This window comes from Oryzias latipes, chromosome 4 (genome assembly GCF_053564925.1).
Source record: "Oryzias latipes strain Hd-rR chromosome 4, Olatipes_Hd-rR_3.1".
Taxonomy (NCBI): Eukaryota; Metazoa; Chordata; class Actinopteri; order Beloniformes; family Adrianichthyidae; genus Oryzias; species Oryzias latipes.
Genome location: NC_136240.1, coordinates 35,088,838 through 35,111,888, shown reverse-complemented (window position 1 = coordinate 35,111,888; position 23,051 = coordinate 35,088,838). Strand labels below are relative to the sequence as shown.

General features: G+C 42.1%; 2 protein-coding genes and 1 long non-coding RNA gene across 4 annotated transcripts in view; 2 read left to right on the top strand and 1 right to left on the bottom strand.

Moving 5' to 3' along the window:
• Positions 1-2,587: 2,587 nt before the first annotated feature.
• On the bottom strand, positions 2,588-8,738 carry LOC144991965 (uncharacterized). The gene is made up of 2 exons (XR_013655662.1): positions 8,501-8,738; positions 2,588-3,845 (listed from the first exon to the last, which is right to left on the bottom strand). It is a non-coding gene; the product is annotated as an uncharacterized LOC144991965 (long non-coding RNA).
• Positions 7,511-11,392, top strand: dmrta2 (DMRT-like family A2). Of its 2 annotated transcripts, XM_023954578.2 has the most exons (3): positions 7,511-7,778; positions 9,092-9,693; positions 9,797-11,392. In XM_023954578.2, the coding sequence occupies exons 2-3, from the start codon at positions 9,234-9,236 to the stop codon at positions 10,681-10,683; spliced, it is 1,347 nt and encodes a 448-aa protein (XP_023810346.1). In that variant the 5' UTR covers positions 7,511-7,778; positions 9,092-9,233; the 3' UTR covers positions 10,684-11,392. The 2 variants fall into 2 exon arrangements, with proteins under 2 accessions (XP_023810346.1, XP_078802483.1); XM_078946357.1 differs by lacking the exon at positions 7,511-7,778 and having other exon boundaries at positions 8,881-9,693.
• Positions 11,393-15,045: 3,653 nt separating this feature from the next.
• Positions 15,046-23,051, top strand: part of LOC144991963 (uncharacterized) — an 83,343-nt gene continuing 75,337 nt past the window's right edge. The window contains exon 1 of the transcript XR_013655658.1: positions 15,046-15,174. The gene's annotated coding sequence lies outside the window, so the exon portion shown is untranslated. The remainder of the gene's footprint in view (positions 15,175-23,051) is intronic.

Genomic DNA, 23,051 nt, shown 5'->3' with positions numbered 1-23,051 from the left:
ATATAAACATCCATGTGTGTCCTTCAGAAAATCTGTTAAACCTTTTTCTCTTCTGTTTCTCTTCTTGAATTCTGCGTAGTTCCTTAAAAAGAAGATAGGATTTTTTTCCTATAGATTTTTATTTGGCGTTCCAAATATACACCTTAAAAAAGCAAATTTAACCCTCCTGTTACGTTCTGGGTCAAAATTGACCTGTTTTGAATTAAAAATCTTTTTTTTTTTTAAACATAAGTATTTTTTTTACTTTGAAACTTTTCCTGTTTAGTTTGAGTCTTATCAGTATATATATTAAAATAAACCATAAACACACGTTTATGTCACAAAGGTACCATTTGGGTCAAATTGACCCAGATACATCAATGCTTTTGCACAGAGACAAACATAACAGGCGGATGACTTTTTTTTTTTTTTAAATTCAAATGAAAGATTTTTAAGTAAGTATACGCCATTTAAATAAATAAATTTGAAATTTAGGCAAAGAGAAATCAGAAAACCAAAAATCGGATTTAAAATGAATTCCCAAATATCTGCGTTTCCATTGACTATGAAATGGTGCAAATTGGATTTGGGATCATAAATTCGCCGAATGGAAACACGACAACTAAAAAAACCTCATTTATAGGACAAACGTTTTCCCGCTCGGAGGAGGCGGTGTTTGAGGCGTTTCCAAATTGACATATTTCACGAAACTGCAACAGAAACACTTAATTCGAATTAAATGAGTCATGTGACCAACCACTGGATGGCGATGCTCTTCTTGGTAGGAACTGCACAGCGGGCGCCATCAGAGGCGCCTTCTGATGGCGCCACCATCAGAAGTTGAGCGTGTCGTGTGGAATTGTGGGATCCACGGCTAAAATCACCAACCACCATTTCCCAAAATGGCTTCATCCGTAGCCCCTCCCACGTGTAAGGAGCTCGCCGCTCCACGGCCTGAAGAAGACGCTGACGTCTCCTTTGATGAGGAGGATGATGATGATCAGCGCTAGTGCCGTGGCAGAAATGTGAACGGATCTGCTGTCAATCAAAGTATTGTTCACATCCGTCGCCGTGTTGTTGAATGACTCATGATGCGTCAGCTGGTTTGTGTTTATTTGCATGAATAGGATTTAATAGTAACCATGTTAAAGCCAAATTGTGATTTTTGACATTTCTGGAATTTTTATAAAGTTTTGCGCACAGGTGGAATAGAAACGCAGCAACTGTGGTGGTGTTGCACAAATAAATTTATTTTCTCGAATAGATAAAAAAAAGGACAGCCTGAGCAGCGGCGTCGGCGTCCGGCTTCTAATTTGACTTTTCCTAACAAATGTTTTCATATCCTTCCTCCTTCACCACCTGCTAATACCAACCATGCAACGTCCCGCCTCTGGCGCGGCGAGATCAACAACGGCTTAGTCCTCCATCTGTAGCAGCTTCTTCTGTCAGAAACTAGCAGAGTCTTAGAACTCCACCAGAGGAAAAGCAGCTGAACTGTGCCGTCATGAAGGACGGTGGGGGGGGGGCTTCATGAAGGGAAAACACCTGAACACACCTGAACCTTAAAAAACTCACATTTCTGTCTCTGTTGTGGTTTCAAACTGACAGTGGATGGAAAACAAAAACCAGCAGTGAAGTTTTATTCCAGTGGAGCTACAGTAGGACGCTAAAATGATCAATTCTGCTGAATAAACAGAAAAGATTTCAGCTTTTTCTACAGTTTTTTAAATTCTAAATAGAAGTCTATAGTTGTGTTTTTTTTCCTGAATTTACAAAAAATAATCTTGATTTGTTAAGAAAAGGAAAGATTATGTGAGGACATGTATTAGAAATTCTGATAAATGTACCAACATTTCAAAGCACTGGGACATTTTTAAAATCTAAGTTTTGGAATTGACCATTTTATTACAATTTTGAAATTGTAGTTTCATTTTGCTTAATGCATAATTTAAAACGTAGAACGCTATGCTGAAGTGAAATTTCATTTCCACATTTTATTTAACAATAAAGTTATTTCCTAATTATTCTGTGTGCTTTTAGGATTGTATTCATAAGTCAAATGTTTTACTTTATTGCTGTGAATGTGTGTAATCATTTTGGAAGGAAGCTAAAAGCTGGCAAACATTTGACCTCTTGAGTTTTTATCAGTTGGACTCACAGGTTCCTGGCTGCAGCGCGAGTCTTCATCAGCGTCTGGTGGACTCGATCCGTCAGCCTCGAGTCGACCGGCCGAGTTTCTGCAGAGCAGCGTGAGTCGACTCCTTCCAGTCCTGTCGTTTTCTCTCAAGTTTCCCAAAAGTTGGATGTAAATGTTCTCATTTCTGGTTTTCTAAAGAAGTATCATTTAGTTTGTATTTTTTTTTAATTTTTTTTTTTAACAAAACAAAAGTTTTGGTGAAAGACTTTAGGTGAAACGGCTCTGAAGGTCCTGAATTTCTTCCTCCACAGACTTTAAATCTGAATTTATCGGTCTCATTTTTAAAGATGGTGCCTCTAAAATTGACCAAAGTGTGACTCTTTCTGTCAAAATTTTGATCCAACCTTCATCCTTTTGGGATTTGGGCTGAATTTTTGTCTTTTTTCATCTAATGCTCCTGTCAGGTTCTTATTTTTTATATTTTGTTAGCCTCATAATTTAATCCTAATGTTAAAAGATCAATGAAAAGTTTTTTAAAAACTGTCTTTTCCCTGAAAACTAAACAGAATTTGGACACTTCTGCTATTTTTAATATTTATAGGTTATCTTTATCTAATTGACTGAGGAGGAAAAGTCACAAAAAATTCCATTTCTTTCTTAAATTTGATAAATCCGAGCTCTAGTGTGACTCTAACTCAGGAAAAATAAAATAAAAATGTAATTCTTAAGAATTGTTTGAATCATTTTTCTGTAAATGTATATATTTTTATTTTAAATTTTTTAAAGCATATGAATGACTTTTAAAAGTAACATAATTTGCATATATTTCAGATGCTGCATTTGCCATGTTAATTTCTAGAATAGTTATTTTTGACGTAGTACTAAGTAATTCATCTTTGGCATGTGCCTTATTGATACCTTATTCTTAATTCTGTCTGATAAAACCTAGGAACCGGATATTGATAAATCATGTAATATAATGGTTATAGTATAACGGGGTGGAATTATATAAGTTTGCTTCCTTCCACTCCCTTTCAAGCAATATTTATTAAATATGTCAAATTATCCTAAGTTTGATTAGTTAACGTATGAATGTATAACTGATGTTTATATTGCTTTTGTGTATAACTTCTATTTGATTGCTTGAAATAAACCATTTCAAATCAAAAAAAAATTCAAATCAAAATTCAAAGAAGTGTCACAGTTACTTGATTTGCTTGGTTGATCATTTTAAAAATGAGTCATTTCCTGATAAATAGTTGATAGTTTTAACTGAACTCTCTTTAGCTTAAACACCAACAGAGTCGGTGAGAAGTTTTGACCTGAAGACCCCAAAAAGGCACATTTTTAGGTTTAGCCACACTGCGTGTGTGTGCACGTGCACAGACACGTGCAGCCTGCAGCCAGGGCGAGGCCAGGACCGTGTGCAGCTGAGTGAGCGTGAATGTGCGCGTGCTCGTGAGGCAGACAGGTGCACCTCTGCTCCTCGTGACTCCTCGGGGAGCAGCAGGCATTCTTCAGCTCCTCTGGACTGTGAGAACCATGCGGGCTCGAACATCCGTCCTTCTGCGGCGCGTCACCTGTGCTGCTGTTGATGCTGATGCAGACGGAAGGGCGGACGCTCCACCACAGACAGACCTGGCCTGACTTGTCCCGAGTTTGTGCTGCAGAAATGGGTTCATCGGTTTCACGTGCGATGAAGAGTTTCACGGGAAACGCCGTCAGGCTCCTTCAAAATAAAATGTCAGAGGATGCAACAAACTTCAGATTTCTTAGGAGGAAACGTGAACGTTAAGAAGCGCCGTTTCTCTGTCACTTTATCATTTAGGATGCGAGGAATGTGAGATTATTTATTTATGGTTTTTTAAACCTTTAGTCCTCCACAACAGAACAATTTTAGCACACAGGAGAATTTGGAATTTAACTTTTTTATGGGACGAGCTGTTTGCTGACATTAAAAGATGAATTGATCTTTAATATGATTAAAATGGATTCATCAAATCCACGGGTTGGTTTTCCTTATAAAAACAGATTTTCTGTTCGTTTTTAATGTAAGAATGCATTTTAAAAATAATGTGATATCGCTTTAGAACCCCGTGGGTCGAGTCTCCAGTGGCGTTCCTGACGGCTGCATGATGTCTCCATCAGCAGACATAAAAAATGTCTCCCCGTGTTGCCCCCCCCCCCCCCCCCCCCCCCATCAGCTTGCAGTCTCGGTTCTCTGGTGACAAAGGAGGAAAGCGTCCGTGATGTTTAACCAGCTCCTCTGGGGTCAAGAATGCAGGCAGCTAGCTTGGCGCGGGAACCAAATCCCCGGGCCGTCTCTCTCTCTCCGTCTCTCTCTCCCTCTCTCTCTCTCCTCCCTTCTTTTTGAAGTCGGACCCACGGAGATCCCAGAGAGCTCGGCGGGATCCTCATCCGTATCCTGGACCGGCCTAACCTGGAGGGGTCACCCCAAAGTTTACTTTCTCAGAGACGCGGGCCCAGCCCAAAGAAACAGAATCTATGCAGCTTAAACTGTTGGCTGCGCACAAAGGGGGGGTCACCGTGGCTCTTCTTCACAGAGACACAAAGGACACGGACAGACTTTGATTTTTGTCTCAAAGACAAAAGCGGCTCTTCTTCTGTACCTGTGTAACAAATCTGATTAGCTGCGGCTTTAAAATGCCTTTCAATGATTTAAAAGCTTAAATGTCTGCTCCAACTTTGGGTTTGGTTTTACTTTAAGAGAAAAAACTGGTCGTAGACTAAATCCATTTTGGTTGCAACTTTAGTCTGAAAAATCGGTTTAAACTGGTTTTAAAAAGAGTTTATATTTATTATAGTGTTTAGAAATCTGTGTCCATATTTTTAAACCAGTTTTCGCTTTAAAATTCAAATCTGTTCATAATCAGGTTAAAGTTTTTGCTTTAAAGTATTTAGACTGTGGATTATAAATGTTTATTTTGGATCAAATTACAGCTTTCGGGGTAATCCTGCAGGATGTTTTGATTATTGTACAATTAAATTATTAAAAAATAAATGTATGAAGCTTGAAGGTCATCAGGTGAGAAGAACACACCTGTTCAAATTTTTAAATCAACTTTTTAAAAAACAGTTTTCCTTAAATCCAACCTAAAAAACCAAGATTAAAAGATGCAGATGCCTCTCTTTATTGTTTTGGGTAATCTGGATTGAGCATCAGATCTGGTAAAATGATGCAAATAAACAACCAAACCAGAAAAAGTCACATTAAACTTGCATTCCTGCTCTGACCAGACAGAAAAACAATCATTTAGCCAAAATTAAAAAATCATTTAATGTAAATAACTTTGAATATTTTCTTCCACGTGTTTATAAATCCACACAAAAATTTATTTTTTTTAAATTATTTCATATTAGATCTTTAAGTTCCTTTTTTTTAAACGTATAAAGTGGCCCTATACTTTTACTTGAATAAATAACTTTATCTCTTTTTATTCATCACAACAGGGAGGAAATTCTTATTAGAATGATTAAAAAACAAATATATTGTTTTAAATAAATGTATTATTTTTCTGTCTAATTTAGTGAAAAACGTGTTATTGAAATCTGCATAAGTAGCTGTTGTATTTAATTCTGTGGTTTGATTCTTGATGCTCCTCAGACTCCTTCAGGTCTGCAGTCGAGGCCTTCCAGCCAAGCGTCGGTATTCGTGGGATAAAGCAATAAAAGGACCAGTGGAGTCCTGAATGGGCGCAGCGGCGAGGAGGGGAATAATTACAGCTTCATATTAATTGTGCGCCCTCCTCATCTGCGCGCGCGCACTCACGCACACACACTGGTGTCATCCGGGAAGGCCTCGTCTTTGTGCCGAACACTTCAAGTTTCAAAAACAAGGCCAATTGAAGCGGCGCGGCTCAAAGCGGGCGCCATTGTGGGCCAACACATTGAGTTTTGATTGGGGACAATGGTGTTTCTCAAATTTCCAGCGCAGAGAAAGCCACACTCCATCTGTGATCTGAATGAGCGCCCATTCATCCGCTTCCTTCCTTTCTGCGTCTTTGGTCGGTGCAGAAAAGGAGGCAGATGTGGAGGGACGGAGCGGGCAGAGCGCGCTTTTAATTGGCCGCAGAGTGTGTCTGCATGCCCGCGCGCGCTTTCTCGCGTGCGCACCCATGACTGCGGAGCCCAATAATCTCTGCAGCCTGATGAATACTTGTAGCCCATTCATTAAACAAAGATAATCCCTGCCAACCCTACCTCGGGGGCAAAAAAACGTATTTTGTGTTTGCGTCTTGGTGTGTGCGCGCGTGTGAGTGTGAGAGAGAGGGATGGATGGATTGGATAAATGCTGGCCAACAGCTTTGGCAGCGAAAGACCCTCCAAATCGCTGAAATATTCATATGCCACGGCGGGGTTATCCCCCATTTACAAATAAGTGTTATTCTAGCGGCTGAAGACTGATGCTTCAGGGACCCCTGTGCGCGTCTGCGCGCGTCTGCGCGCCTCTTCAGCTCAAGGGCCTCTCCAGATTCAGCCCCTGTCATTCCTGTGAGGCTGGCTTTTGCAGCCTGCAAGTCTCTTTGCAGTTTATTCTTATTAAATATTCAAATTTGTCTTTAAAAATGTGTTTTTATTATGAAATGAACGATTAAAGGTATATTTAAATCAAATATGTCATCAAACTTTTTATTCCGTCTCCTCCTTTAAAGGAATGCGTTTCTCCTGATCCATTTTTGCGGCGGAGCTGCTGTGAAGTGCGGGGTTTGCGGGGTTAACAGCCTCTTGTCTGCGTGACGGGTTGGTGTCCGCTGTGCCCGTCAGGCGCGTAAACGCCTGAGCGGGGAACCCCCGCGCGCCGGCCCCTTGTTTAAATGCTACTCTAACCTCTGCCTCTGCGGGACGGGGCCGGCTGCTGCTGCGGGAGAGGGCGGGCAGGGATCCGGGCCCCGCCGGGCTGCAGGCGGGAGAGAGCTGCACCGGGGGTGCGGGGGCAGCGGAAACATGCTGCTACATATGTCGGGTCAAGCATGGCCATTGTTGGGATCTTGAAAGGTTTTAAAGCCCCACCGTCCGAACTGACCTGAAAGAAACCAAAGCATCTCCGAGTTTTTAATGCAATGAGAGGAATTTTTTTTATATCCTTTTCATGGCGCGGGGGGGCTTTTTAATTGGACATGCGCATGAAGGAAACCCGCGTGGAGATCAGAGAAGATCCTTTAAATTCATTACAAAAAAATTTTTTTAGTCGCCAAACTATCATTTTCCCCTAAAATCTTGAAGTTAAAGAAAAGGCCCGGGGGCTCTGCTGGGGGGCGTAGATCCCTCTCTGTTTGCAACACCTGGGTGGGGGGGGGGGGACGCGCCATTTTCCTGCAGATAATTACTCTGAATGTCAAAAAGATGTAGTTTTAATATCGTCTCTATTAGCCTGTTGGCTGGTAATTAAGGTGCAGAGAACAGCGGTGAGGGAGACAGATGGCATTTGCTTACAGTGATTCAGAAAGTAAACAATGAGTCGGGGAGGGGGTGGCGGGCGCGCGCATGCACACGCGCCCTGTGCTGCAGCAGCAGCCTAGGTGTTGATCGGCGGGGGCTGTTGTCGTTTCCCCGAGCCGCTCTGACTGTGGATTAATGGAAGCATCTCCAGCTTTTCGGTGGGACTTCCTTCAGCAGCGCCGCTGATCTCCCGCGCGAGCAGGTGAGCGAGCAGGTGGCGCGCGCGCGCGCTGCCCTTTGGAGGACTTCTGCTGAAATCTGCGTGAGCGTTAGTGCGGCATTATGGCTTCTTAGTTAATAACAGGGGGGCGGGGATAAGAAAGAATTAAAAATAGAGGAGGAAATGTTTAAAAGTTTTATTTTTAAACAGTTATTAATGCAGGAAACGAAAACTGTTCTGTAGGCCTAATATAGTCATTCTTATTATTTATTCTGCTAAATCAGTCAGAATAACTGAAAAAAGAGAAGCACACGTGCCACAGAGATGAACAATAAACATCCGAAATTATTTTAGTAAAATATGAGAAATGATAACGATTTTAAGTTATATTTTTTGACCAAAATATTATTATTTAAATTGTCAAAACAGGTATTTTGAAAGCGCTATAAATAACGGGGCAAATCTGAGATTACAATATATTTCTTTTTTCAAACACAGAAAAAAATCTAACGAAAATATTCTGCTTTTTAAAAAAAATGAGCTATGAAATGAACCAACAAAGTCATCAGATTTAACCATTTAAAAAATAATCTTTGTGAATTTATTTTTCCCTAAATAATAATATTTAATGGTGAAGAAATTGTTCGGATCTTTAGGGAACAGTCGGTTTTTCTGCGGCCGGTGACGCTGCTCCTGTTCCTGTTTCTTAGAAAATGTTTTTTCTTCTTCAAAGATTTTACAAAAAATGTTAAAAAAATACTTACCTTTCAGATGAAATATGGAGCTCTCATCTTTCACTTTAATGTCTTTACTGTTTTTTTTAAGCCCAGCTAAGCGGTTTTGTAGTGCCGTATTATAAAACATTTGTTTTTAAACGAGTAAAAAAAATCATTTTGAAAGAAATCTCCTTCATTTTTGTCTGTGTGCACAATAAAACGGAGTCTGTAGAAGAATATTTGTGGGGAAATCACTGCATCGATTGGAGTTTTTCGGGCACTCCCTTTAGATTCTTAACACTTGATGTTTGAAAAAAGAACTCAGGTGGACACAGTTGAAAAAAAGGGGGAGAGGCGTCCAATCAGAGCGCTCCTTCTCCCTTTGGCCAATGACAGGCGCCACATTGTTGTCAAATTTGTCTAATGAAAGCGGAGGAGCAACAATAGGGAGAGGAGAGAGGGATCTGTATCAATTGACGATCTCTGGAGGAAGTTAGTGTCTCAGGCTGCGGCGCGTAACAGGCGCAGCTCCTCCTGGACAGTTTTGACTTTAACCCGAGGAGGAACGCGCGCTCCGCTCCAACTCTTTCCGGATGTAAACTCGGCAATTCTAGACTTTATACTTTTATTCTCCTGCAGTAAAATTGTGGCAGACCTGTTGCGCAGAGATGCTGAAAGGCGCGCAGCAGATGTGACCGCAGCGCACCGTCGACCGACTCTGACCGCTCGATTTCCGCCTTCACTTCTAACGTTCCTTCTTTCATCGGTGAGTAACGTGAGCATGGATCTGAGATCAGAGCTCCCCACTTCTTCTGCCTCCCAAGTCCACCCGGGAGCGGCAGCAGCGGCGGCGGCGGCGGCCTCCATCCCGGTGTCCATGGCCGGAAACCTGCTGCGCGGTCCTCCGCTCCTCCTGCGCGCCGCAGACAAGTACCCGCGCACGCCCAAGTGCGCCCGCTGCCGGAACCACGGCGTGGTCTCGGCCCTTAAAGGCCACAAGCGCTACTGCCGCTGGAAGGACTGCATGTGCGCAAAGTGCACGCTGATCGCAGAGCGGCAGCGCGTAATGGCCGCGCAGGTGGCGCTGCGGCGGCAGCAGGCGCAGGAGGAGAACGAGGCCCGCGAGCTGCAGCTGCTGTACGGCACGGCGGAGGGGCTGGCGCTGGCCGCCGCCAACGGCATCATCCCACCCAGACCCAACTACGAGGTGTTCGGTTCCGTCAGCAGCGAGAGCAACTCAGGTGAGCAGTTCGGCACACCCGGGAGAACGCGCAGGGGAAAAGTTCTGGGTTCTGGAGCGGAAGCGCGAACGTTCTGCTGATGATCTCATGTGTTTTTGAGCAGAGTCGAGCATCCAGAAGTACGAGCTGTTCCCCAAGAGCCAGCTGTCCGCATCAACCCCCCCGCAGCAGTCCGGAGGGAAGCCGGCCTCCGCGGAGAGCGACTCGGCCCCGGGCATCTCCTCCCCGGACGCTCGGCACGAAGGGGGCTCCGGTTCTGAGAACGGAGACAGCGAGTCGTTCATCAACTCCCCGGTGTCCAAACCTCTGAAGGACGGAGAGGAGACCCCGGGATCCGTCAGCTCCCTCGGTTCAGACTCCGGTTCTGAGATCGACAAGGACGAGCAGGAGCCGTCCCCGTCCTCCGTGGCCTCCCGCCACATGAACGCCATCGACATCCTGACCCGGGTCTTCCCGAGCCACAAGCGGAGCGTGCTGGAGCTCGTGCTGCAAGGCTGCGGCAAGGACGTGGTGCAGGCCATCGAGCAGATCCTCAACAACGGCGGCGCGCAGGCGCCGAAGGCCGGGGCGGAGGAGACGTGGACGGCGGAGAGGATGCTCCAGAGCGCGCAGCAGCTCCCGGCGGCCTCCGCAACCACAGCCCCGTCCTCGAGGCCGATGCTCCCCGGAGCCATGGCCCTGAGTAACCGCTCCGCCTTCTCCCCGCTGCAGCCCAACGCGCCGCACTTCGGCGCGGACCCCGGCTCCTACCCGCTGGGCACCCACTTGGGCTTGAACCCGCTGCGGCTGGCGTACTCCGCGCACAGCCGGGGACTGGCGTTCATGACGCCCTACTCCACCACGGGGCTCATGCCCACTTTGGGCTTCAGACCCCCCATGGACTACGCCTTCAGCGACCTGATACGGGACAGGACAATGCTGCACAAGGAGCAGCCGTACGCCAGCGGCCTGTACGGGCCTCTGGTCAACAACACGCCGGACAAACAGTGAGGCCGGACCGCGCGCGCGCGCGCGCTCTCTGACGCATTCATCCAGTCATTGTATTTGTAGCCGCAAGTGTTGAAATCCGTGATGTGCTTGGCTACACACTTCTGTACATAACAGCATCTGGCTTGTAGTCAGATGGTCTGCCTGGGGGGTGGGGGTGAGGGTGGGGGGTGTTATAAAATGTGGAATAAAAACAAATCTATATATGTTAGATTTCAAGCGTTTGTAAATGTTTCAAACCAACCAATATGAGCCCAGAATATTTATAGAAAAGGGTCAAGGTGGTAAACCATAAAACAATATTAACAGACTAAACTCCGTGTCTCATATCCACATTTATTTCGGATTTTATGTATAAATTGAACAAGTTACAATTTTGACATTTTAGGGGCCATAAATTGTCGGTGAAACTCAAGTAAAAACACGAGGTGGAGTGAAATTAAATTATTATAACTACTAGCATCCTGCGCTCAAACGAATGGCGCATAAATACCTTTCATTTTCCTATAAATAGATTGGTTTATCTCACCTTTTTTTTAGTTTGTTTCTAAATGCCTGTATTATATAATGCGTTCATATGAAATCGACTGTCATTTATCATTTCTGTCAGCTCATATATTTTGTGGCAAAGTGCTGGAAAAATGTTCAAATGTTGCAAACTGTGCTGTCACACTGTATTAAAATGCTGGAAATAAATGTTATTAAAATTGTGTACTGATGTTGCACAAAACCTATATTTTGTGAGTCTAAACAATTAATAGTTAAGGTTTTGATTCGTTTTTTACTCGACATTTATTTAAAAACTTTAATTCTGATACAATAACCAAAGTCATTCATGTATTTATTGTAGAAAAGCACCTAAATCCTAAACTTGTAATGGTTTAAATTTAAAGTAATGCTTTAGTGGGGAAAAAGCCAATTTCTTACATATGACTCCTAACAATAGATTTAAAGTAAAGAAAATCCACAACATCGATCTCATTTTACAACTAAAATAAAATCAGAAATTTTTAAATATTGTAATCTGACGAGCCTTAAAGAAAGCATCAGTCCTATTTAACTGTATGCAGTATTTTTTCTTTTTGTTTTTTTAAATCTAACCGGCTGATCCTCACATGGAAAACATCACTTTTAATGTTGAGTTATGAGCAGAAACGTCCAGATATGGAGCGCAAACATGATGGAGATCACCTTCAGCTACTAAAAAATACATACTACAAATTATTTAAAATAATCCCCCTTATAACAAAATTATAGGATGTTTTAAACAAAAGTTTCTGAGAGCCCAAAGTTTATTGTTTTCCTTGCTCTCCGTTCTGTTGTTCATCTTTGGAGCCTAATCCAGGCATCATCTGGCAAGCTTTGCACAGTCCATCTCATGATCTCGTAACACATGTATTTATTACATGTATCCCATAATAGTTGCAGATAGCTGGTGCGACTGGTCATAATGGTGCACAGAGTTCCTCCTCTGCCAATAATTTCAGGGAGAATCTCAGAACCAGGTTATCTGAAGAGCAGTGCCGCCCCCTGTTGGTCACTAAGGGTAAGGCAGCTTCACTGCGCTGCTGGAAGAACAGAACTTTTATTCCTTAGTAAGAGACAAAACTCACGGTGCAGAACAAGTGTAGTAGCGGAAATTTTTGATATTTAGTTGATCTAAAACTAGAAGCCGACAGCAAGCCTAAATATTCGTCGTCTTTTCATTTTTGGGGGGAAAATTCTTCTTTTTTGAGCAGAATTAATTCAGTAAACCTCAACTTCTCTGCATTAAACAAGATTTCTATCAGGCATAATATCTACAATACTTTGACATCTTTTGAGGAATTAGCCTACAGAACCCTGAGCAAAATGTTCCAAATTGACATAATTTATTTACCTTTAATTTCACAGTTTGATGCAACATCCCTGCACACACAGACAGTTATATTACTATTGTGTATTAATAAAATAAATTTGCCACTTTTACCCCTTATATTTCAATTCATAGAGGGCCTTAAATAAAAATAAATTCAAATAAAATTGAGTAAAAAAAAAAAAAAGATGTGTTGACCAAACTTTACCACTAGATGTCACTGTTATCAAAGGAATATCACCTGTAAAAAATATGTCAAACATCAAATATAAATCATGAAGACTTTATTTATGAAATAATGGTGTCTTTTTCATGCAAGTTTTAATAAAAATAAGTAAATCCCAGAGTTGTGAAACTGTTGGTGCCATGATGAGATTTCTGCCAGTGAACCCTTGAGCAAATGACCAATTTTCGTACAGCGTAAACGCACTGTAACACTGTTACATCTGTGAACTTCACACTGATCCGTTTTTGATCGTATTGTTCTCTAGCGCCCCCCGCTGGCCACTCAGGAACCATGGAGGAGTCAGCTTTGAGAATAAAACCCCTGCAGAGCAAAAGTATTTTCAGTTTTTACACATTTTTATGGCAGTAAACTCCGGATTAACAAACAAAAAAAATCTTCTGTTTGACTGAAAAGTCGAATAAAACCGGAATTATGGAACTAAACCAAAACGTTTTTACTGTGCGCTTTAGTTGATTGCAGCTCTGCTACAGCAAACGCACAACCGTGTTTTTTTTCCCGCTCTTTGTCTTTACTAATGAATAATTAGAGAACTGCAGATACGGAGCAATAAGCTCCTGGAACAGGAAACGGATAGAGACAGAAGGAAATCCATTTAGACTCCATACATAAAACTCCATTTTCATTTTCAGAGACGCCGTTTGGCTTATTGTCAGAAAAAGAAACAGATAAACACACAAAGTACACACAAAGGAAAACAATCGTGGCCTGGATTTGGAGTCTTAAAGCTTACAGCTCAGTGAACTCAAGCCAGATAAGCAATACAGGAAGTTTTACTGCATGTATTGAAATGTTTTACAGCATTGTTGGCTTCGCCAGCGTATTGTCATCGGAGAAAAGCCGAAGCTGATGAAAATGTTAGCAAGACTTTCCTGCACCGATGCAAACCGCTGGATTTCACAGCAGAACGACATTTCACATCTACACGCTGCAGAACAATCTGATAGGAAATAGGATAAAAAAAATACACATTTTAGTTTTTAATTGATTCATTTCAAGCAATTTCAGCAATAAAAACAAAGAAAAACAATAAGCAAACTAATCAGAAGAACCCCCCCCCCAATTACTTTTTATTTACCTTTTTTATTTTTGCATATTTAGTTCTCATCCGTTTAAAGTTTAAAAATCTTTTACAATTCAGATTATCAGATGACATAATTACACTATTGCAGAAATCATAACTGCACATCATGAAAACAGAACTCTTGTCACCAGAAAAAAACTTTATTTCATTACATATTTTTAATACCCAGTGGATTTAAGAATTCACTTTTTATTTGATTTTATTTGTATTTTTTTCCAGAGGACACAGAGTCTGATGCTCCAACAACATTTTAGTCAGCATTTGTGAACAATTTAGGAAAATCATAAACAATTAGGAAAGAGCAGAAAAAAAGTGACGAAGGAAGAAGAAAAAAAGGAGGCATACAGTTTAAATTCTTTTTTCTGGACGCCCTTTCATTCCACCCCCCCTCAAAACGCGGGGCAAAAGGAGACTTCCATTAGAACTAAATGATCACCTGATTTTAACGAAGAACGGGAACTGTCAGCGCATTCTTCAACGCCAACATGTATGAGTGAAGGATCCTCCAGCAGCACCAAAAATTTGGTTCAGTCTAAGTTTGGAAAAATGTAATTTGTGTAAAACTTTGAGTTGAATGAATTTGTATCCGTCATTTACTGAGCATGTCTGCAGAGCGGCCAGAATATTTGACCTTTGGCGGCGGCGAGCTCCTTTTTAATACTCATTCGGGACAACATTCTGATCTGGAGAACGTGAAAATGCCTTTTAGAAATTCGGCTTTGAGGTTTTGTTGGCTAGAATGAACAAATGCTGACGTGCAGAACACCTAAACTCCACGTATTCACTGTGAGAAAGTTCCCTTTTTGTTCCAAAAAGCTGCTTTTCCTTACGAGGCTACAAAAAAAGCCCTTTTTAATAACAAAACACGGTTCTGTCAACTTTATTTCATGATTAGTCAAATTGTGTTTTGCTGAATTAGCAAGAAAAGCTTTTCCTCTGTGACTTTATTCTGACAGGAAAAAAGATTTCTTTTACAGAAATTTCACAGAATCCCTGCAGATTGTTGGGAGCTGTGTTGTCCAGTCTCCACTTTAAATTTCCAAATACAAATAAATTTGCAGTTTTCCCGGCAAATCGTTTGCTCCTTTTTGACAGACAGGTCTGTGGACCTATTGGAGGTCAAGACAGGGAGGAGGAAACCCTGATCTTCATCTGTGAGAGCAGAGCCGCCTCCCATCTTAGCCTCATTGGTCACACCTGTGTTGGACACCAAGTGTTTGCAATCAGAGCCAGAAGTTTGTTGAAATGTTTCAGGAAACGCCAGACGTGAACTTTAGCGGGAACCCGAGTTTTTACTGGAAAACATCCGGGGTAAGACGGCGTCTTTCTTTGATGGTTTCGCTTGGCTGCGGTTCTAAAACAATGTCAGAGCAAAGTACGGAAAGTCAAATGTGCCAAAATTCAGAGCAAATCCTGTAGAGTTTGTTGGGGGAATTCAGTAACTTGTGTGTTATTTTTGAACTTTGTTGTGCTTTTCACTAACAGAGTTATTTTGGAATTAAAACTTGTTTTGAACTGAACTTTATTCATCTGACAGGGAGAAATTCATACATCACAGCAGCTGAAAGAAAAAAGCTGTTGATGGCACAATTACAGCTCCCTAGATATCAGGTCAAATCATATGTTGGAGTCATAGAAGCATATTTAAGAGCGGTGCATTGGAACTGAGATTTACCCCCCCTTCCCACACCCATTTATGATTTTATTTACGGCTCTTTTGACCATAACTTGCTAAGTTGCTGTCCTAAAGCAATACTAGTGTTTGGACTCTGCGGATGTTTCACTGCAGGTTGAAGGTCTGATGTTTGCTTTGTTTACATGCTAGATTTATTCAACGCTGTTTTATGCTTAAATTTGGCCTTTTTTCCAGTCTTTCACGACTTTCTTTTTTGATATTTTGCATCAGATTCATATAATTTTTTGAAGCAGTTGTCAGTATTTCTGGATTTAAAGAGCATCACTCAAAACACCAAACCAAAGGAAGGTGTGAAGTGAAGGTCGCTGCAGAGGACGGTCTTCCAACCTGGTTCTTTAGAAACATTGACCAGAATGATGCTGAAAACTGTTTGCAAAGATTCAAACCCCTCAAAAATGAAGGCTTCACATGACGTTTGAATCAGGAAACATTTCTGCAGTCGGGTCAAATAAACAGATTTCCTGGAAATTTTCCACTTTAATTCTATTTGCTTGTATTAGCAAAAATGTTTTTTTTTAAATTTGTTAAACATTAATAAATATTTCCACTAAATGAGATTAGGTGAACTCACTGAGATGAATCAGGAGGACAGAATAAGTTAACTTGAAGTCCTATTCGGCTCTCAGAATATTTAGTTACAGCAAAGTAACTTTCCTCAGATTTAAAGTCCCACTCCGATCATCTTTGGATCTGTTTTCAAAGCCTTCCAGTCATCTTTTCATTATGATTATGCCCTTTTTAGCCAAAATCAAAAGACTTTTGTTGTGTTCCAGGACATAGTTTCTGCTGAGAAGAAAGAGTTTGTCAGAAAGCTGTGGGTTGTGGGCGGGCGGCACTGTTGGCGCTGAGAGCTCTCTGTTTACAGTCAGGGCAAGGGGAGTGAGAAACGGTGGTGTGGCTGAGAACGGCAATTTGGAAAGTTTTTTTACGAGTTCAGCATAAATGCAGGTAAACTTGTGGTGCAGCGTGATCTCCTGTGCAGCGTGTCCGTTCAGAGAGGAATAATCTTCTGCATGCTGTGTATAAACAAAACGGTGCTTCATTAACCTAAAACCTTCATATTTCCCTTTGAGCTGGCTTAGAAATGTTCTGAAAATGAAGTAATTCGTACAGAAGTCAACAGAATCAGCAGAACGTGTAAACGCTTGTCCTTTTTGAGACACATGAGTATTAAAAAAACAAATCTAGTTAGAAAGTAACGACAGTATTAGTTAAAAATCCCAGATTATGTTTGTAAAAAGGTAAAAAATCGATCGGGAAGTAAATAATAATGATCTGTTTCTGGTAAATTTAGTCTGTCTTCCTGTTGTGATTCTACTGTCTTTGCCTTTTACGTACATGTGATGTAAACAAAAAGACGTCCAATCACAGGCCACCGTCTACCAAGTTGGTTCAAATCCGATTGGCTGAAGTTGAACCACAGAGAGCGATGAGTGTCGTGTTCACTGAAATATGAGAACCCTTTTTGTTTCAGCACTGCAAACAATATTTGAATCAATTAAAATGACACCATTTTTATTTGTTTAAACCACAAAACAGTTAAAAAACAAACAAAACTGTGATCTTAAGAAGACGGTCGAACTTTAACTAATTCCACTACGAGGAAAATGCTGCATCGTTTCAACAACAGATCATAAAGATAACAGCACTAAAAATACAATTAATAACAATGTTAGAAACTGTTATTTCAAATACATTTTTGTTTTTGTTGCTTAAAATAAAAAGTGTCAGTAAAAAAGTTTCTGTTAGTAGTTTAAATGCAAAATAAATATCTAGATTTGATCCATTTAGGTAAGAATCGTATCGCCCTAAAGTTAGTTTTATGTATTGATTTGTGATCCGTGTATGCGCATTGATTCACATGAGACACACTGAACGTACGCATTCTTTATGTGAAAAGAGGGCGCTCTGGTCTGAAGTAGACAGGAAGGAGCGGCTCGGTATCATTGCACAGAGGTGAATGCATCATTTCAACCTCAGCTTTCATGTACAGATGAATAGGTAGTAAATGGGCTTCTGTGAGTGAGAGTACCTGAGGTGTGAAGGATAAGCCAAATGGAGCACGAAGAGCCAATAAAACCCGAGTGAGGAGTCTGCCTCGGCTCTGCTGCTCTTCCAACTTCTCATTTAGGGAAAAATGGACCAAGAAGCTCAAAGATCCCGTTTTTGTTTCTGGTTTTTGTTCCGAAATGCTCTCCAGAGCTCTTGCATGAGTTAAAAGTATTCAAACAATTTGCATGCCTGCCTTTCACATCCTTTTTTTAAAAATTGAGTTACACAATCCGTAATTTCCATATGATGTCCACAGCTGCATGCAATTCCACGCAGATTCCATCCTCGTCTTCTCCTCACAACCCATAATTTAGCTGTAATGTATTCAGCTGCTTATCAGCATTGTTTCAAGCTGATGAATTCACATGTAAAAGTTTTTTCTGTTTAAAAAAAGACAAAAAGCTCGAGGATAAAACGCATTGAGGATAAAACGCTGATCACGTCCTGCTCATATATGATGAACATATAGCGAGCCATGTGTGATATGCTAATAAATTCTGAACACACGTTAAAGGGATGGCAGCCGCTCCCACGGCGCCCATCCTCGCTGTTCCTCATCAACGCTTTCTGCTGAAACGTACAATTTGCAATACGCAGTTAATGAGTTGTTGAAGGCTGAGAATGAATCCCATTCTAGCTGTAATTGTGTGGGGTTTCCCGAGGGGGCAAGAGGATGCATACCAGCACCGGCGCATGTGTGTGTCAGCGTGTGTGTGTCAGTGTGTCAGTGTGTGTGTCAGCGTGTGTGTGGGCTTTTCGTGAAAACAGGAGTGTCTTTAATCTTCCTTTTGATGACTCTGACTCACAGCACGAAGACGGAAAACACCGAGTAAAAGAAAGGACAGAGGAGGGAAGGAAAACCCAGGACAAGTTCTTGATGATCAGAGAAACTGTGGAGAACTTACCAGGAGAAGAGTCGGAGAGGGAAAAGCTGTTTTCACGCAGACCTACTTCTGTCAGTCAGCCGAATGTCGTAGAACATTTTTGTGAAGTGAGCTCCTGAGATTCACACGCGCTCCCGTAAAACCTCAATTTGACGGAGAGATGAAAGAAGCGATGACTGTGAGGCTTTTTGGAGTGAGGATCATCCAAGTCTTTCAGATGTCTTCAAATGTGGCATGTCTGTGGAGCGTTTATTTGTTCACAATAATCCTAAATATTTCCAGTTTCCTCTCAAATAATTTGCAGAGATTCAGACTTTTCAGGTTTTTGAAGGCCTGTATAGCTGATGATTAAGGTGTTTAGATGTCACATTTTCAGACAAACAAAGCACTTTAAGCTCCTTGTAATGTTCTGCAAACACTCGGTGGGAAAGACGTCTTGGTGGTTGTGAAGGATCCTCCTTTAGATCTGCTGGCTGCCATGAAGCTTCACAGCAGTTGTTGATCAGATCTCATGGTGCCGTTTAGGTTTGTGAACCACAAGTTTCCTGGATCTGCTGTTGGGTTGCTACTTTAAAAGCCACTTTCACTCGGTCCCACCTCCCACTTCACATTTCTACTTTTTCATGACTTTGCACATGGAAACCTTGGAGAAATGTTCTTTTGCACCTCTGTGTTTATAGATGCTGCTTTGGTGTGACGATAAAAGTTGAATCTCACTGTTCTGGATGAAACGACTTGATCCAAAATGATTTGAAGTAGTTGCGGAACATACGGCAACCACTGGCAGGAATAATCCACCCCATTTGGTGTAGTGTGAACAGCCATCAGGGGGTGGAGGGAGAACAAAGACCAACCTGATTTCTCCCTTTGGCTGTCCAGCTTCTGGGTGTGAGCAGCCTTAGACCTCCAGCAGGTCTAAGTTTATGACACACCGGTGAGTCGGCGTCTAACATTAACACGCCATTTCTGAAGACGCTAAATCTGAAGGTTGACAGCACTGTTGAAACTGCAAAGTCGACTTCTGTCTTCAGGTGGGAAACGTGACCGTCATGTAGTCAGGAGGATGGCAATTATTGCTGCCTTGATTCCCTTTCACCAGTAAAAACATCTTTACTCTGTTAGCTACTTCAAAATCCCACTCAATCCTCTTTTGATCTATTTTCAAAGCGCTCCCAGTGGTCTTTTGGTTATGATTATGCTGTTTTTAGTTAATATAAAAGGACATAGTCTCTGCAGAGCGGCAGGAGTTCTTTAGAAATTCACCTCTTAGTTGTGGGCGGGACCGCTGGTGCTGGACCAATCCTGCCCCGCCCCTTCATCTTCCTGTTGCTGAGACCTACAGTCCTTCCTGCAAACTCACAGCCCCAAGCTAACATTAGCAACAAAAATGGCGACCAATGTCTGAGCTATCTAACCGGACATTTTAGATCCAGATTTCAGCTCAGACGCGAAAACGAAGACGATCACGGATCTAATATGGAAACGATTCTGTAGCATAATTGAAAATAAGTCAAAACCAGAAATGCTTTTTCATTTTCCAAATGAAACGGCATTTTTTGACTCAAACTTAAAAAGAAAAAGCAATCCCTCAAAATTCTTTTTCATTTTCTCCTTCAACACTGCTTATAATACTTATTCTGTCACTTAATTAAAATGATAAAGAAAATGGTATTTGACATTTCATTTTCAAAAAGTTCTCTGGTAAACGGAGCTAAACCCGGCCCGCTAGTCTGGGGAAGCTTTGAAGCGCAGGAGGAGGAAACGCTGCAACGCAGATCTGAGAAACTCTCAACAATCATATGAATTTGTGTTTCCAGTGTTGTCCAGACAATATAAAGGTTGATGTTATTCCCACATATTTACATCCAAGTTGCTCATTATTGGATTGGCCGCCTGGAGTTCTGTTCCTCCATGGCTAATGTTTTTAACACGCATTAGCCTAATGCTAACACTTCTTTCGGGTCCTTGCAGCCAAGAAAAAAGCAGTGACCGCACGGATTAAATTGCCCTTAATAAAAATTATAAAAGCACATTTAGAAGATGGTCTCCTGCAGCGTGGCGCTGATTTTGCTGTTTTCGATGACAGCTGGAGCCCCATCAACAGCTCCAGCAGATTTCGCCATGCTAAACGTTTGCTGGTTGCACTAACGCGTATCTTTTGGAGCTTCCCAGCCATACACAGCCACAGATCTGTCCTTTTATTGCTGTATTACTATCTTGGATGTAAATATGTGGGAATTACATCAGCCTTTATTTTGTCTGGACACCACAGGAAACAAAATTCATGTGATGGTTTGGAGTCTCTCAGGTCTGCGTAGCAGCACTTCTGCCTTCGGCGATCTGGCTGCCGGTCCGAAGACAAAGCTAGTCGTCCGGGAGAAAGTTTCGACGAACCGCGGAACGTCCGAAGGAGGACCGCATAAGGCGGAAATGCTGCTACGTAGTCCTGAGAAGCTGTGTACAAGGACAGTTCAAATGTTGACCATCAACACACGTGTATAGTTTTGTATCAAATCCCATTATTTCTCCACGGTGTGAACTTCAGAAGGCTGTTTTGACCAGCACTGAGCTGCAGCCATGAGACACGAGTGTTTGTGCCGAAGCACAGATGGAGGAGCATCTATAGCTAAAGCTGTCAGGATGAGGTTGTAGGAGTAAGTCAGATAAACCAAAGTACAGCTCCCAGTTTCTTTTTTTTTTTCTTTATAAAGGGAAAACTTGAAATGCTTAAAACCCCCAACCTACATGTGCAACCATTTTTGTTGCACAGGTAGGTTGGGGGTGTGAGGGGCTGTAAGCTAGTGGGAGAGCGTGTAAACAGATGGATGATGGGAAGTGTGGTCAGGCTTAGACTACACCGACTGGATTTTGGGCTACAACCGGCAGAATCATAAAATAGACCACTGGGAACACTTTGATGAGCAGAGTGGGTCAAAGCAGGGCAGGTGTGTTTGGTAGGTGTTGGGTGCACAGGTGTGATTGGGGATTAGAGAAACTTTGGGAATCAAAACCTTAAGAAAAATAAAAAAAAAGGTCAAATTTGAAACCAAGCCAGCTAAAAAATGATGCTGTTCAACTGTTGGTTTTTGGAAATCAGAAAAGTGGAGTTGGCAAAAGAAACTGGGAGATGGCAGAAAGAGTGGGAGAAAAAGGGAAAGTGGGTCAGGTCGAGGAGCGGAGAAGGGGGGGGGGGGGGGGGGACAGCGCTCCAGAATTATTATTGACGTTCCCTTTCCCTCCCCTCTCCTCCCCCTCCAGCGTCCACCCCAGTCTCTGACCAGCAATTACACCTCTCCAAATTATGATCTATACCGGCAGAGTGAACTTGACCACGGATGGAGATAGATTGAACTTTACCTCCTCCCTTTCCCGTTTTTCTCCTCCCCCCCTCCTCTTTCTCTCTGGATGGTGACAGATGGCCCGACGCCCCTGGCCTTGGCCCCTGCAGATTGATTATTGATCAGGAGGACAGAGATGGATAGGGAGGTGGAGGAGACGCATAGAAGTGGTGGGGTGAGGCTTTGGGAGTTGCAGCAGAGGTGCAGAAGTGGGAGGTCTTCGAGGAATTTATGTTTTAAAAGAGTGCCTTTTAAAAGATGGCAGGTTGGAGGGAGGGAGGGAGGGAAGGGTAGTGCTGTGCTTTCTCCTCTGCTCAGCCGTCACCTTGAGAGGGAGCTGTTGACTAGGCTCCAGATTTGGAGCAGAAAGCTGAGATGTTTTGGATTCTGATTTGGCTGAAAGTTAGTAACTTTATTAATCCCTCAAGGGCGATTCAATGAACAGTCCTCCATCACAGAACAAGACAAAAACATGAGGTAGAACAAATTGTGTATAAATAAATAATTTAAATACACATAAATAGAAAAACAGATGATTATAAGATGGATATATGTCTACTGTTGAGTGTAGCCACTCTGAGTTGAATGTTTTATGGCATTTGGAATAAAAGATGTTTCATACCTGTTTAATTTCATTGCTGATGCAATAAAACAGCCTGAGGGTAACATTAAAGGGCCTATATCATGAAAAATCTGCTTTCCTGAGCTTTTAAGTGTATTATTATTATATTCTCACATTGTGACAACACAAAGTGAGGAACCGCCCCTTCCAGGAAGAGTCTGTGATACTAGCCCCGCCCCCAGACTAACACACACCCACTTTCTCAATGGCGCTAGCAGTGATCGGCCAAACGCTTTCATTTTATATGAACAATATGAACATCCATCTTTGCAAAAGTCCAGATGTTTGTTTTTGAAAAAAACGCAGACACGCTGCAGAGGCCGGCCCTAGGTTGACATCATGAACTGGGCGGGGCCTCAGAGATCGAGTCGTCTTACTTCTGGGAAAATGAGCAGCAAAAATGACTCCCATTTTATTAAAAATAATTTTTTCTTTTGCCAGGTAAAATATTGTGTAGATTACTCTGGAAGGCTTAAGAATAGCATTATATAGACCCTTTAAGGACCCAGTCTTTAAGCATTCTCTGTGTTATTTTATGATTAAACAGCGTTTAGGCTAAATAATGTCGTTTACTAGAACACAGTTTTTGCACCGCT